This window comes from Sorex fumeus, unplaced genomic scaffold (assembly GCF_029834395.1).
Source record: "Sorex fumeus unplaced genomic scaffold, SorFum_2.1 ptg000036l, whole genome shotgun sequence".
Lineage (NCBI taxonomy): Eukaryota > Metazoa > Chordata > Mammalia > Eulipotyphla > Soricidae > Sorex > Sorex fumeus.
The window spans coordinates 22,482,321-22,499,286 of NW_026606093.1; the positions used below are offsets into that span (position 1 = coordinate 22,482,321).

The following is a 16,966-nucleotide window of genomic DNA, read 5'->3' on the forward strand; positions in this document are numbered from 1 at the left end:
AACAATCTCAATTAATACATTAACACAGAAATTTAACTTTTTTTTCATAATTTTATTTATTTATTATTTTCTTCTTATACTTACTTATTGAATCACTGTGGAAAAAGTTACTAAGTTTTCAGGTTTAAGTCTCGGTCATACAATGATCAAACACATCTCCCTTCACCAGTACTCGTTTTTCATCACCAAGAACCCCAATATACCCCCCTCCCTACCCTCCAAATGCCTGTGAAGCAGATGATTTCCACTTAACTCTTCTCTACATTGATTACATTCATTATTTCAACAAAAGATGCACCACTATTGTTTAGAGTTCCCCCCCCCCCCCCCAACAATCAGAATTGCTGAAAAGGCATTGTGAAATACTTTTTCTATAGCTGGTTATGAGAATCATATAATGATTTTGGATTTTTGCAAAGAGCCAAATAATTACAAGATTGGTTTCTGTGTGACTGGTGTTACAGCTGTGCCGGAGAGCGGCTCATGGGGAGCAACTCGTGACCTCTGTAGGGTGTGAAGGATGAGTCAGTACCGCCCACCTTCCCATGAGACTGCAGTTGTCCTGTCACCGCCGGCTCATACTTGGCTTTCCAATAAGCTCTGAGGCGGTGGCCAACTTGTATGTAGTCCAGATGTATTTCTGCCAAAAGCTGCTGGGTTTCAAGATTTATTTCTGAGTCTCTGGCATCATGGCCACAAATCAGCTTGATCAGGAGCCAGAGAGGCCGCCTGTAGGTGGCGACTCGGGGTCTTGCTGGGACAGGGAGGAAAGGGCCGGTTCCACCCCCATCTGGTGAGGAACCGTGTGTCTCGTCACTGCAGGCCCAAACCTGACTGTCCAGTGGCCTTTGGAGGATGGTGGTCACCAGGCCGCCAAAGAGAACAGGCCAAGGCACAAAACCTATTCCCATCTGGAGTGGCCCAGCCCCAGTAACCTACTGCAGGAACAGGATGCATTTCTGCTGAAAGCTTTTGGGTTCCGAGGTTCGTTTCTGAGTCTCTGGGATCATGGCCGTTAAGCAGTTCAATCAGGAACCAGAGAGGCCATGCCTCCAATTATATAGCTGAGCCGGAGGTGGTTTGTGGGTGTGTCTCCCACTTACCTAACTTTTGGCCTTTTACTTTCTTGGTAAACCTTGCCCCAAGTTTTTGGGGTCTGGCCAAAGGCACAACAGCAATTTGGGGGTACCTTGAAGTCTGACGGTGCCATCAGGCTGCTGATACACTCGCCTCACAGGTACAGATTGACCTGCTGGCAGCACCATACCACCTAGAAGTTTAACTGTTAGAGAAGGACTTACTATCATGTAAAATTCAGTCAAAGACTTAATATCATGATGACGAAATAAACAATTTTCACTAATTTTTGGATCATTCTGTTAGCCATTTATGGGTAACAAGCAAAATAAAATAAATTATTGTAGGCCTGCCATGGGGGCAGGATTGAGGGCTGGTTGGAAAAACAGAGACAATGGTGACTGCGGTGGTGGGATTGGTGTTGGAATGTTGGAACATTGACTGCTTATAACAAATCATCATTAACAACTTTGTAAACCACAGTGTTTAAATAAAGTGGGGGCAGGAGGAAGGCGGAAGGGTGGGGGCTGTGGGAGGGGACGGGAGAGACAAGTAAGGAGATGCCCAAAGACTTCCTTTTATAAGTTTGAGCACTCTCTCCTAAACAAATTACAAGTTACGCATGGACACACTTGTTAAGTATAATTAAAATCCAGACAGTTTAAAAATTAAAGAGGAAGGCTAGAGAGATAGTTCAGCAGGTAACGACTTGAACATGGCCTACCAGGTTTAATCCAAATATCTCATATGGTCCCCCAAGAACCACCATTCCTGAGTTCAGTGAGGAGAAATCCTATGAGTCTAACCAGGTATAGGCCCAAAACTAATAATAATAATAATAATAATAGAATAATTAAAGAGGGGGCTGGAGAGGTAGCATAGCAGGTAGGGCATTTGCCTTGCATGCGGCTGACCCGGGTTCGATTCCCAGCATCCCATATGGTCCCCTGAGCACCGCCAGGAATAACTCCTGAGTGCAGAGCCAGGAGTAACCCCTGTGCATCGCCAGGTGTGACCCAAAAAGCAAAAATATAAAAAAGAATTAAAGAGGGTAATAAAGCATGAGGAAAGACAAAATTGTCTTAGTTTTTGAAAAGAAAAACAAAATAGCTCTGTAAACAATGGACTTTTAAATTTGATATTAACCCACAGCACAATTCTACAATGGTTTATAAAGTATTTCATGAGCACTTAGAAAGTAAGTAGCCAGCACTAACAGCATGTAAGGGTTCAATCAAAACAAGGCAAATCAAGTTAATGTCATGCTCTCTTTTGAGGTGATAGCATTATGAGACGTGCAGGGAGAGAAACTATTGAAAAATTACATTTGTACTTTTGCTTTTGAAAAAGTCCTTCAGTTGCAGAGAGATAGTATAGCAGGTATGGTGGTTGCCTTTTGCACAGGACCAACCTGAGTTCAAATCCTGGCACAGGAAAGAAGGAAGGAAGGATAAAAGTAAGGGGGTCAGGGAGGAAGGGCAGGCAGTTAGGCAGCCTTTCATAGGGTCTAGTAATTAAAGGGGCAAGGTGGGTTACATTATTGCAGAGTTCTACCATCACATATATTCTTGTATAACACCTATATGATTGACTAAGTGCTGCAAGAACTTTCTTTCACCTTACTCCCATTAATGGATTAGGTTAAGACTAAGGATAAACAAGTGCCAATTATGGGGCTGGAATGATAGTACAAAGGGCAGCACATTTGCCTTGCACATGGCTGACCTGGATTCGATCCCCAGCATCCCATATCCCCGAGTACTGCCAGAAATAATTTCTGAATGCAGAGCCAGGAGTAACTCCTGAGCACCACCAGGTATGACTCAATAAGCTTTTTTTTAAGTGTCAATTATATAGGTGACACTAGACTATAAAAACCTAGTCACTTGTATGTTGAATGATGAGTGAAAAATATTCGTGAATGAAGATTATTACAGACAGTACTGATGTAATACGATTTAAATAAAACAAATATCAAGTATTATCCTGTATAAATTTTCAAATATAAATATATAAATATATCCATAGAAATATTTGTCACTGTCACTGTCACTGTCCTCCCATTGTTCATCGATTTGCTCGAGCGGGCCCAGTAACATCTCCATTGTGACAATTGTTACTGTGTTTAGCATATCAAATATGTCACGGGTAGCTTGCCAGGCTTTGCCGTGTGGACAAGATACTCTCAGTAGCTTGCTGTGCTCTCTGAGAGGGGCGGAGGAATCGAACTCGGGTCAGCCATGTTGGCTGCTTGTAAGGCAAACGCCCTACCCGCTGTGCTATTGCTCCAGCCAAAATAATGAACTCATGAGAAACCCAAGAAATCATGACTTGATACAGATCACAAGAGACCCATAGGTTATATTTCTGGTGAAATTCTATAGTGGTTTCTTAGAAGAGTGGAAATTCATTGAAAAGTGGTTTATCACCTGTCTGGAAGCTTGATTAATATCTGCCATTCATCTTATGAAATCTAAATGTCAGAAGAAGTGTGAAAAAAATCAAGCAGTGAGTGATCTAGAAACCAAGAGGGAAAATGGAAAATAAGTTATGAACACAAGGATACTTCCCTAGAATATATGAAACTGCTTTCAAAGGTTTAAAGAAACATTCTTTGAAGATAAATCCTATAAACCTGTGTAGTCTAGATGGCTTTAGAAGAGAAGAATGGGAAGTGTATGGGACCAGCAGCCTGTAAAGTTTCTGTGACCTCCCTAGAAGTAACAGGGACTGAATTTTGAACACAGTTAGATGTTGGTTATAATTCTCTCCAAAATAGCAAGAGAAACACTGTTCTGGAATTTCCAGCATCCTAGTTTGGAGTATATAGTTTCTATTCCTTTATTTAATTGGATTCTTCTCTCATTCTTTGGGGAGTTCCTCAATAAAACCCAGTTTATGTCAAATAGATAAAACTAAGATAAGTTTCTGTGTTTGACACAGTAAATTTTCTGTCTCTGCATAGCTGCATGGTCCCATGAAACACAGGAAATGCCAAGACACTTGCAAACTGTAAAAGGGCATTATGTGTGTAACTTATTTATAGATGGTTACCTTATATGCAACACCTATCATCTAATAAAAAGCGTTGTGTAGTGGTTAAATTTTCAATGTCAGATAGTACAGAGGGTAGATTTCTAGCACCACAAGGGCCCTCACAAACCAATGGTGCAACCAAACACCACCGGGCTTGGCAAACACCATGTGGATGACCCCAGTAATCTCCAGCACCACAGGGTCCAAACAGCAAGACATCCTCAGGTCCTTGCATTGAACCCCAGTCCAGTTGATTAAGAGTCTTAGGTAGGACCACGGCCTCCTGAGCACCACATGGGAAGGCCCTTCCTCTTAAAGAAGTGTAGTGTCTGGTCTACGTTTGAACTTAAATGCTACCATTCATTTACTGTGTCACCACAAGTGACCTTGAGAAAATTAGCTAACTACCTTAGCTCTCTGATTTCCCATCTGCAAAAAGGAGCTGTTGTGAGCATTTACACAATGGGAGTGTGGGGTGAGTGAAATAAAAGACAGGAAACACTTAGAACAGTCTCTAAGACATAGGAAATACACAAGTTAGAAATTTATTACAATTGTGTACAGTCTTTTTGATTGCTCTGAAGAGTCCTGGTTACTGATTCTGAATACAATGTGATGTTAACTTGTCTGACATAAATATATCATTAGAAGGAGACTTGATCACTTGAGAATAATTTAAAACATAGGCAACCGTGCAGCCTCGAGCAAAAATCTGGGAATCTAGGACATAGTTCCTGCAGAGATTGGTCCTATCTTTTCAGGTTCTTCTCCCAAATCCACAATCCGGATGGTGTTTTCCTTCTTGGAAAGCCAGAATGCAGGGTAGACAGGCTCTGAAAACTTGCACTGAAATCTGTGAACCAGAGTCATAGCATCAGGCTCTACCCCATAGAAGGAGAGGCTTCCTCCCTGGAAGTTGACATAGATCCCTAGCCTCCGAAAAGGGCTGGCTTTGAGAGGTGTCTCTGAGTCACTGTGCCAGGCTGTGTACTCCTTCCCATTCCAGTGGATGCTCCAAGAAAAATTGTTTCCAGAAATGCAGCTATTACGTTCTTCTCCTTTTCGGTCAATGCCTTTACAGGTCAGGCCAACATAGGTGCCTGCTCCAGAAATCTCTACCTCAAAATAGTACCTGTGCAGGTATAGACTTTGTTGGGACAGCACCTGCCGCCAGTGCACGAAACGGCTGGGGAGGTCTGGGTAAGGATGTTCCCATGGTGTAGTATTGGTGACCTTGCGATTATCCTCCTGCAGCCGGAGGTATCTGTGAGCAGTATCAGGGTCAAAGGTGATGTCACACGCATCTGAAAAGATGTAAAAGATAGAGTGGGCAGGTCAGGAGCTGACATCTGATTCATACAGAAAGGTTCAAATTTGAACAGCCGCCAAGGTACAAAAGAAAAATCAACTCTCTATTTTCTGCCAAAAACAAACAACAAAAAATATGAAGCTCCTATCATTCCTTCTTTCTTTCCGAAGGTAAAATTGCTTGGCACTTGCTTTATTATTAGTTTAACCAAGCAAGAAATAAAATTTTCAGACCAAGGAGTTAGGTCAAAGAGCTGGAATGCAGCTCTTTGCATTTGAAAACCCCATGTTCAATCCCACACAAAGCACATTGACCCCTTACATGGTGTTATGCCCTGCACCCCCAAAACAAACTTTTTTAAAATAGAAAATCCTGAGCACAGCAGGTAGGGCATTTGCCTTGCACACGGCCCACCCGGGTTTGATTCCTCTGTCCCTCTCAGAGAGCCCAGCAAGCTACCGAATGCATCTTGCCCGCATGGCAAAGCCTGGCAAGCTCCCCATGACATATTCAATATGACAAAAACAGTAACAAGTCTTACAATTTGTTGTGAGACATTACTGGTGCCCGCTCCAGCAAATTGATGAACAATGGGAGGACAGTGCTACAGTGTTATCCTTTATTCACTCATTCAGGAACTATTATACCCAGTATTGTCCAAGGTTTGAAAAAATAGGCACTTGTATTAATACATTTGATTTATTCATTTAAAAAATATTTGATTAATATTTAGTATGGTGAGTTCTCAAACATCCTCCATTCTCTTCCCAGTTTAAGAGAATGACAGCACCATTGTGCATGCAGTTCTTCAAATAACATTCAAAGTTACTTCTGACAATAACTTTTGCCCTCCTCATTTCCTCATCCTCACTACACATACAGAGAGAGAAAGAGAGAGAGAAAGAGAGAGAGAGAGAGAGAGAGAGAGAGAGAGAGAGAGAGAGAGAGAGAGCGCAACAGCAGTAGCAAGTGCTGTAGATTCCATCCACTTCTCTGCAACTAATTCCATGCCCTCACCTAAGCCACCATCAGGTCTTGACAGGCTAGTGCAATAGATTTCCCACTGGTGGAATTTCTTTCTCTGGTCCCTTCCCCAAACTTCTTCATGATGTTTGTTTCAAGATGTAGATTAATGAGTATTGTGGTACCCTTGTTTAAAGCCCTTTATTTCTGCGATGAAGCAGTGACTCCTCCTGCCATCTCTTCCTTGATCATCATGCTCCAGGCACACAAACTCAGACTAAGTTAGCTAAGTCCACTTCAGGAATCTAGTGCAGACTCTTCCTTCCATGATAGTCACCCTAACCTATGTCTGGGTGACATTTATTGATCTTTTTAAGTCACAAAATATTCATGTCCTCAGAGAGGTCCTCGTCTAGATCAGATACCTCCAATCACTTTCTCTCAAATACCCTGGCATTTGAAATGTAATGATACTCACCATAATGTGTTATGATTCATTATTTATTTATTTGTTTAATGCTTGTCCTCCTAATATTTAAGCTCCGCAATTTACATAGGACTCTACCCTAGGGTTTTAGATCAGAGTAGATGCTCAGTATATACTTGAAAAATGAATTATTTTATTGAAAGCTCTTTAAATTATCTTAGTTAAATCCAGAGTATTTCAAGCTCCTTATATGTTTATTTAACAGAATTTTAAGTAGTCAATGAAAGAATATTCTGGCAGAAAAGAGCACAACATTCCAAGAAGTCAAAAGTAAAACTGAATGTGAGCTGAGATCCTTCAAAGGCATGAGATCTGCAGATCTGTGTTGGTAAAAATAATTCAAAAAAGCATCAGAAATCCTTTGACCAATCACCATATCCTTTGGAAATCTTTAGAATCAAATAGAACATATTCTTATCATCTAAAAAGATCCAAGACTCAGAAGATAGATGATTTTGTGTCTTGGGACAAGAAATACTATAATGACTTTTATCTATCAAGTGACTAGAAAATTAACATTGTGTTAATGAATACTTTTAGGAATTCCAGGAAAAACTATCAATTCTTAAAATAAAAAGAGCTTAGCTTAAAAAGTGAGTCCCAGGGAGATGCAGATCAAAACCACAATGAGATACCATCTCACACCTCAGAGACTAGCCCACATTCAAAAGAACAAAAGCAACCGATGCTGGCGTGGATGTGGCGAGAAAGGGATACTCCTTCACTGTTGGTGGGAATGTCCACTGGTTCAGCCCTTCTGGAAAACAGTATGGACGATTCTCAAAAAATTAGAAATTGAGCTCCCATTTGACCCAGCAATACCACTCCTGGGAATATATCCCAGAGAGGCAAAAATGTATAGTCGAAGTGACATCTGCACTTGTTTGTTCATTGCAGCACTCTTTACAATAGCCAGAAACTGGAAGAAACCTGAGTGCCCAAGAACAGATGACTGGTTAAAGAAGCTTTGGTACATCTACACAATGGAGTACTATGTAGCTCTTAGAAAAGATGAAGTCATGAAATTTACATACAAGTGGTACAATATGGAAAGTATCATGCTAAGCGAAATGAGTCAGAAAGAGAGGGATAGACATAGAAAGATTGCACTCATCTGGGGGATATAAAGTAACAAAGTAAGAGATTAATACCCAAGAATAGCTGAGATCAGCACCAGGAGGATTACTCCATAACTTAGAGGCCAGCCGGGTATCCTAGAGGAAAGGGCAGTTCAGATAGAGAAGGGAGCACCAAATAAAGGATGTTTGGAGGATCCTCCCAGGAGGGGAGATGCATGTAGAAAGTAGACTATGGACTGAACATGTTTGCCACTCAATGCCTCTTTTGCAGACCACAACACCCAAAAGGAGAGAGAGAACACAGGGGATTGCCCTGCCACAGACACAGGGGGGATGGGGGGATGGGGGTGGGAGGGATATTATCCATGGTGGTGGAAAATGGGCACTGGTGGAGGGATGGGTATCTGATCATTGTATAATTGAAACCAAAGCACAAAAAATTGTAAATCTACAACTTTAAAAAAAAAATAAAATACAATAAAGGGAAAAAAAAAAGTGAGTCCCATAGTCATTAAAAGTTGAGTTACAAAATCTTTACAGTTGAAGCTATTGAAGCTACCTGAATTTGTAGAAAGCTAAAATAAGACTTTCATAATTGGAACTTATAACAAGATTGAAAGGGGTAAAAGTTAATATCACATATGAAGTAGTCATTTTAATGGAAAAACAAAGATATGGCAAGGATATTTAACTTAATTTTAATACTAAGAGTAAAAGACATTTTGGACAAGAGCAATAGTACAGTCAACAGGACATTTGCCAGCTAACCCAAGTTTGATCTATTCCATATGGTTACCCTGAGCCTATCAGGAGTATTCCCTGAGCATAGAACCAGGAGTAAGTCTTGAACACCACAAGGTGTAGTCCAAAAAAACATGATCAAAGATATTTAGTATTCAAACCATTAATTATCTAAGAGTCAACTTAACAAAAGATGTGAGGCCTAAAACATGAAAACTATAAATAACTTATGAAAGACATAGAAGTAAACTCTAGGAAATGGAGGGAAAAAGTTATGTGTGATTATTTGAAAGAATCAATGTTGTCAGTATGACCATCCTATCTAAATTATTATATAGATTCAATGCAATCGCAAATTCCAATGTTGTTCTTCAAGAACCTAAATGGTCAAATATAAACTTGTATGGGACTATAAAAAACCACAGTCAAAGAAATCATTGCTGAAAAGTTTCCAGAGTTAAAGAATGCAGACATACAGATCCAAGGAGCCAGAAGAGTGCCAGCTAAAAGAGACCCAAATAAAAACACTCAAAGGCATATAATAGTCAGAATGATGGATGCTATGGACAGAGACACAATACTGCAAGCAGCAAGGTCAAAGAAGGAAATCACATACAAAGGAGCACCCCTTCGATTCACAGCAGACCTATCAGAGGAAACCCTCCAAGTCCAAAGACAATGGTGGGATATAGTGAAAAAACTCAGTGAACTGAATGCCTCACTAAGAATACTTTATCTGGCTAAACTCTCACTCAAACTTGATGGAACGATACACCATTTTGTAGATAAACAACAGCTCAGGAACTTCATAGACTCAAAATCAAATCTAAAAGAAGGTTTAAAGGGGCTCCTGTAAGATAAGAAGGAAAACACTTAACCAACCCCTACAGAAAGATGGCACAAAACCCCATGACAATAATCTCTCTCAATGTCAATGGTCGAAATGCACCAATCAAGAGACTCAGAGTGGCAAAATGGATCCATAAACTGAAACATTATACTGTCTACAATAAACTCATCTGAACAATCAGAGCAAACACAGACTCAAACTTAAAGGATGGAAAAAAATTCTGCAAGAAAACAGCTCCCTCAAAAAAGCTGGGGTGGCCATACTAGTATCTAACAACATAAATTTCATGTTGAAAAAGATCAGAAGGAACAGCTAAGGCCATTTTCTATTTATCAAGGAATACGTACAAGAGGAAGAAATCACACTCTTAAATGTATACACACCTAATGAAGGGACAGCTAAATAGTTAAAAAAAAATTCTAACAGATTTTAAGGAGGACATTGCTAACAATACAATAGTAGTTGGAGACTTCAACATCATCTTTTCACCTCTGGATAGATCAACAAGAAGAAAACTCAACAAGGAAACATTGGCTTTGAAGGAAGAAATAGAAGAGAGTGGGCTAATAGACCTATACAGGGCTTTACACCTCCAAAAGAAAAAATACACATTCTTCTCCAGTGCACACGGAACTTTTTCCAAAATAGACCACGTGCTAGGCCACAAAACATACCTCAATAGAATCAGAAAGACAGAAGTAGTATCAACAATCTTTTCAGAGCATCATGCTCTTAAGATAGAAGCGAATCACACAAAGACATTGAGAAACAAATCAAACACCTGGAAATTAAACAACTCAATGTTGAACAATGAGTGGGTCAGGAAGTAAGTCAAAGACAAAATCAAGATATCTGGAAAGAAACGAGAATAAAAACATGAGCTACCAGAACCTATGGAACACAGCTAAAGCCATGCTAAGAGGAACATTTATAGCGCTGCAAGCATTCCTAAGGAAAGAAGATAGATAACGTAACCACACAGCTCAAGATCTTAGAAAAAGACCAGCAAAAGGAACCCAAGCCCGGCCGAAGGAAAGAAATAATGAAACTTAGAGCAGAAATTAATGACATGGAAAGGCAAAAAAAACAATTCAAAAGGTCAATGAAACCAAAAGCTGGTTCTTTGAGAAAATAAACAAGATGGATAAACCACAAGACTCACAAAGAAAAAGAGAGAGAGAGCCCTAATAAACCAAATCAGAAATGAGAAAGGGGACATCAGAACAGAAACCAATGAAATTCAAAAGACCATCAGAACTATTTTGAAAGTCTGTATGCCACGAAATAATAGAACCTAGAAGAAATGGATAAATTCCTGGATTCCTATAATCTCCCAAGATTGAACCAGGAAGACTTGGGATACCTCAATAGACCCATTCATATCAAGGAAATTGAAGCGGTAATCAAAAGTCTTGCCAAAAACAAAAACCCAGGCGCAGACGGATTCACTGGTGAATTCTTCTGAACATTTAAAGAAGACCTTTTGCCAGTTCTCCTCAAGCTTTTCCAGGAAATTGAAAAAACAGGAAATCTCTCAAACAGCTTCTATGAGGCACATATATTCCTAATACGTAAATCAAACAAAGACACCACCAACAAAGAAAACTATAGACTACTATCCCTGATGAACACAGATGCGAAGCTCCTCAACAAAATATTAGCAAACAGAATCCAAAAACTCATCAAAAAGAGCATATACACCACGACCAAGTGGGATTCATCCCGGGGATGCAAGGATGGCTTAACATTCAGAAATCAATCAACATAATCCATCATATCAACATAAGTAAAGATAAAAACCATATGATCATATAAATAGATGCAGAGAAAGCTTTTGACAAGATCCAGTGCCCGTTTATGGTAAAAACTCTCACCAAAGTGGATTTTGAAGGAACTTTCCTCAAGATAGTCAAAACCATCTATGACAAACCCATGGCAATCATTATCCTCAATGGAAAAAAACTAAGGGCCTTTCCTCTAAGATCAGGGACAAGACAAGGATGCCCACTATCACCATCTCTGTTTAACACAACACTGGAAGTACTTGCAATAGCGATTAGGCAAGAAAAGGACATTAATGGCATCCAGATAGGAAAGGAAGAAATCAAGCTCTCACTATTCGCAGATGATATACTATATCTTGAGAATCCTAAATCCTCTACCAAGAAACTCCTAGAAACAATAGACTTGTACAGTAAAGTCGCAGGCTATAAAATCAATGCCCAAAAATCCATGGCCTTCCTATACGCAAATAATGAGAGAGGAAAATGACATGAAAAATAATAACGTTCACAATTGTGCCCCAGAAAATCAAATACCTTGGAATAAGCCTAACATAAAAGGTAAAGGTCCTCTACAGTGAAAACTACAAAACACTACTCCATGAAATAAAAGAGGACATGAGGAAATGAAAACATATCCCCTGCTCATGGATAGGAATAATTAACATCGTCATAATGGCAATACTCCCAAAAGCATTACACAGATTCAACACAACCCCTATGAGGATATCCATGACATTCTTCAAAGAAATAGATCAACCACTCCTGATACTCATATGATACAATAAACGCCCACGAATAGCTAACACAATTCTTGGTGGGAAAATGTGGGGAGGCATTACCCTCCCCAACCTCAAACTCTACTACAAAGCGGTAATAATTAAAACAGCATGGTACTGGAACAAAGGCATGGCCGCAGACCAATGGAACAGGGTGGAATATTCGTACACACAACCCCAAATATATGAACATCTAATCTTTGATAAGGGAGCAAGAAATGTGAAGAGGAACAAGGAAAGCCTCTTCAACAAATTATGTTGGCACAACTGGACTACCAAGTGCAATAAAATGGGCTTAGACCTCGACTTAACACCATGCACAAAAGTCATATCAAAATGGATAAAGATCTCAACATCAGGCCAAAATCTATGAGGTACATTGAAGACAAGGTCGGCAAAACCCTCCACGATATCGAGGCTAACAATATCTTCAAAGACGACACTCCACTGATCAACCAAGGGAAACAGAGATAAACAAATGGGACTATCTTAAATTAAGAAGCTTCTGCACCTCAAAAGATACAGTGACCAGAATACTAAGACAATCTACAGAATGGGAAAGGATATTTACCCTATACCCATCTGATAAGGGGTTGATATCAAGGATATTCAAAGCACTGGTTGAACTCTACAAGAAGAAAACATCTAGCCCCATCAAAAAATGGGGTGATGAAATGAACAGAAACTTTCCCAAAGAAGAAATCCGGATGACAAAAAGGCACATGAGAAAATGCTCTACAACACTAATCATCAGGGAGATGTAAATCAAAACAACAATGAGATATCATCTCACATCACAGAGACTGGCCCACATCCAAAAGCAACCAGTGTTGGCATGGATGTGACGAGAAAGGGACTCTCCTTCACTGCTGGTGGGAATACCAACTGGTTCAGCCCTTTTGGAAAACAGTATGGATGATTCTCAAAAAATTAGAAATTGAGGTCCCATTTGACCCAGCAATACCACTCCTGGAAATATATCCCAGAGAGGCAAAAAAGTACAGTCGCAATGACATCTGCACTTGTATGTTCATTGCTACACTATTCACAATAGCCAAAATCTGGAAAAAACCCGAGTGCCAGAGAACAGATGACTGGATAAAGAAACTTTGGTACAACTACACAATGAAGTACTATGCAGCTTTTAGAAAAGATGAAGTCGTGAATTTTACATACAAATGATACTACATGGAAAGTATCATGCTAAGTGAAATGAGTCAAAAAGAGAGGGACAGACATAGAAAGATTGCATTTTTCTGGGGAATATAAAGTAACAAAATAGGAGACTAACACCCAAGAATAGCTGAGATAAGTACCAGGAGGTTTATTCCATGGCTTGGAGGCCAGCTGCACATGCTAGGGTAAAAGGCAGCTCAGATAGAGAAGGGAACACCAAATAAAGGGTGTTGGGAGGATCCTCCCAGGATGAGAGATGCATGCTGAAAGTAGACTATAGACAGAACATGATTACCACTCAATGACTCTTTTTTCAAACCACAGCCCCCAAATGGAGAGAGAAAAGAAAAGGGAATGCCCTGCCACAGGGTGGGGTGTGATAGGGGGATGGGAGGGTGGGAGGGATTCTGGGAGCATTGGAGGTGGAGAATGGGCACTGGTGAGGTATGGGTACTCAATCATTGTATAACGGAAACCCAAGCACAAAAATTTGTAAGTCTATAACTGTACCTCATGGTGTTTCACTAATAAAAATTTTTAAGAAAATAAAAATTAAAAAAAATAGTTTTAATAGAAAAAACTATGGTGTTTAAATAAATAAAAGTAAAATAGAATTGAACTATATATCTATATAAATTATATGAGTTATAACAATCAATTATAAAATTTGTAGTATGCATAAATTATATTAATTATAAATATATATGCATATATCTATACAGATTTTTAGAATTTATAAGGTAAAGGTAAAGGCCCTCCCGTTGATCGTCGATTTGCTCGAGCGGGCCCAGTAACGTCTCCATTGGAGACTTTGTTGTTACTGTGTATGGCATATTGAGTACTCTCGGTAGCTTGCCGGGCTCTCCTAGAGGGGCGGAGGAATCGAACTCGGGCCGGCCATGTTGGCCGCTTGTAAGGCGAACGCCCTACCCGCTGTGCTATCGCTCCAGCCCCTTAGAATTTATATAAACTATAAAATATATATAAACATGAATTAATTCCATAGACTTGTCAATGCCACGTATTAATAGAACATGGAGTGTGCAGTTCTGACCAAGACAGACTTGAAAGAAAATAATTTGGTAACTGACAAATGATTTTCAAAAGTGCCAAGATCATGAAAAACAAACATATAGTATTGTTCAGTTCCTTTAAAAGTATTAAATAATATGGAAACGATTAAGAAGATGTGGAAATATTGTGATATTAAACAAAATTTTCGGTCAGAAAAATAACATTGGTGGAATATTTGGTGAAACTTGAAAAAATCCTGTAGATTACTAATAGTGTTGAGGTAATATTCAATGCTCATTTGGATCAATATACTGTAACTATATAATACTGGTATATAAGTACTAGAAAGATTTATGAGAGATGGTGTGGTGTTATTCTCTCTCTGTGTGTGTGTGTGTGTGTGTGTGTGTGTGTTGTGTTTTGGGGCCATGCCTGGCAATGCTCAGGGCTTGTTCCTGGCTCTGAACTCAGGAGTTACTCATGGTGATGCTCAGGGAACCATATGGAATGCCGGGGATTGAACCCGGGTCAGCAGCATGCAAGGCAAGCAACCTACCTCCTGTACCATCTCTCCGGCCCTGAGACAGTAATATTCTTTAAGCCCCCATTAATTTCAGTTAGGAAGATAATCTATTCACAACTTACATTGGAGGAACTGTTGCCTAGTAGTGGGCTCAGGTTTTGAAGTCCGATACTTGTGCTCCACAACAGCAGATACTTGGGTTCTGATGTCATATTCCTCTAAAACAATCAGAGTTATTAATGCACACCTTCCCTGGTGATCAGGATAACCTAGGACACTGGACTTCCCGGCCACTCTCAGAAGACTTCCCGGGTGAAAAAGGGACTTGGGTCTCATCATGTCTCAGATAAAAATTACAATGGATCACATTCCTCTCATATATTTTACTTAAAAATACAGATCAAACAACCTTGGAAACTAGTCAGAGAAATTCTAGTCAGTTACAGAGTAAGGCCAATTCACTTTCCCTGAATCTCTATCACAAAAAAAAAAATTGTCATCCAATAAATATTCAGCAACAAGATCTGTTTGAGGATTTTTTTTAAATGAGATGCTCTTTGACTTAAACAATGTACCATATGCCACATCTAAGATTCTCACCTTCCTTGGCAAACTCCTGGAGATTTTTCTTGTAATTTTGTAGTAAATTGATTATGTGTTCGGTGCCATCCATGATGACCTTGCGGATTCCCGAGAGCTTATCCATGAATCCTATGTAGACACTGGGAAAAGCACTATCCTCCATGTTCTTAAATTTGCAGTACTCCTGTATAAAAAAAAAAATAAGGAAAAGTTTGCCTTTTTCTGTACTTCTTAAACTGAGCTGCTCTCTCCTTTAGTCACTTTCTTCATCTACAGAATGAGTGGATGCCATGGACTGGAGAGGACCTAAGGCACTTGCCTGATACAGCCAAACACAGCCAGTTTGATCCCAAGTAGCCCATCTGGTTCATTCTTAATTTCTAGAATTGATCCCTGAGTGTTGAACTAGGAGTAAGCCCTGAACCCCTGGTTATGAGCCCTTAGATTTTAGAGGTTTGATGGCAATATACTTCTTACAAACAAACTGTATATAAGGAGTACAGTTTTCTGTCAAAAAACATAGAAAACATTCTTTTTTTTTAACTGTGAAAGTAGACTTTAAAAAATTAATTACAAATTGACCAGGGATAGCCCCAGTACACAAAATCCGTTCTGCAGACCAAGAATAAGAACACATTTTATGTGAAGAAATCAAATGGCAATCACCTATTTATTCCTTGTCTGTGTGTGTTTGTATGTGTGTGAATAAGAAGCTCATGCTTAACTTGGAAATCAATAAATAAATCCTCAGAGAGGAATGCTGTCATGTTCTTGTCATTTAACCATACAGAATGTCTCTAATTCCAGTATTGTGGTTTGGGGCTCAAACATGACCTTAAAAAGCAATACAGTTATCAAGAAAGGTTTCTCTAGGATATAACATCAATATTCAAACACAGCTGAGTAGAATTGAATACAGCAGGAAACAATAATAAAAATAAATACTAAAAAATATAAATTTAAATAATAAAAATAATAATAAACTTAATAATAAAAAATAAACCTTCTTGTACCAAGAAGGTTAGATAGATCAATGAAAGAGATAGTTTGGTGTAAATAGAAGGTCCAAATTTTGGAAATAAAAGGTCCAAATCTGGGAATGCTGACTGGCCAGCCTTTTGGGAAAACAAATATAGGCATTCCTTAAAAAACTAGAAATTGAACTTTCATATGACCCAGGAATACCACTTCTGGGAATATATCCCAAGGGTGAAAAAAAGCACAGTAGAAATGACATCTGCACCTGTATGTTTATTGCAGCATTGTTCACAATAGCCAGAATTTGGAAACAACCTAAGAACATAATGACTGGTTAAAGAAACTTTGGTACATCTACACAATGGAATACGATGCAGCTCTTAGAAAATATAAAGTTATGAATTTTACTTATAAGTGAATGATCTTGGAGACTGCCATGCCAAGTGAAATGAATCAGAAAAAGAGACAGAGAATGGCTGCACTGATTTGTGGAATATAAAATAAAATATGAAATATAAATATAAAATATGAGACTGACACCCAAGGACAGTAGACACAAGAGCAAGGACTACTGCTCCACAGTTGGAAGCC

The 16,966-nt window shown here is 39.3% G+C and overlaps 1 protein-coding gene across 1 annotated transcript in view; it reads right to left on the minus strand.

The window, feature by feature from the left end:
* Nucleotides 1-4,582: 4,582 nt before the first annotated feature.
* TRIM16 (tripartite motif containing 16) overlaps nucleotides 4,583-16,966 on the minus strand; it is a 30,210-nt gene continuing 17,826 nt past the window's right edge. The window contains exons 4-6 of the mRNA XM_056117866.1: nucleotides 15,416-15,581; nucleotides 14,938-15,033; nucleotides 4,583-5,417 (exon numbers count right to left, since the gene is read on the minus strand). Coding sequence (XP_055973841.1) covers nucleotides 4,834-5,417; nucleotides 14,938-15,033; nucleotides 15,416-15,581 — 846 coding nt within the window. The 3' untranslated portion in view covers nucleotides 4,583-4,833. The remainder of the gene's footprint in view (nucleotides 5,418-14,937; nucleotides 15,034-15,415; nucleotides 15,582-16,966) is intronic.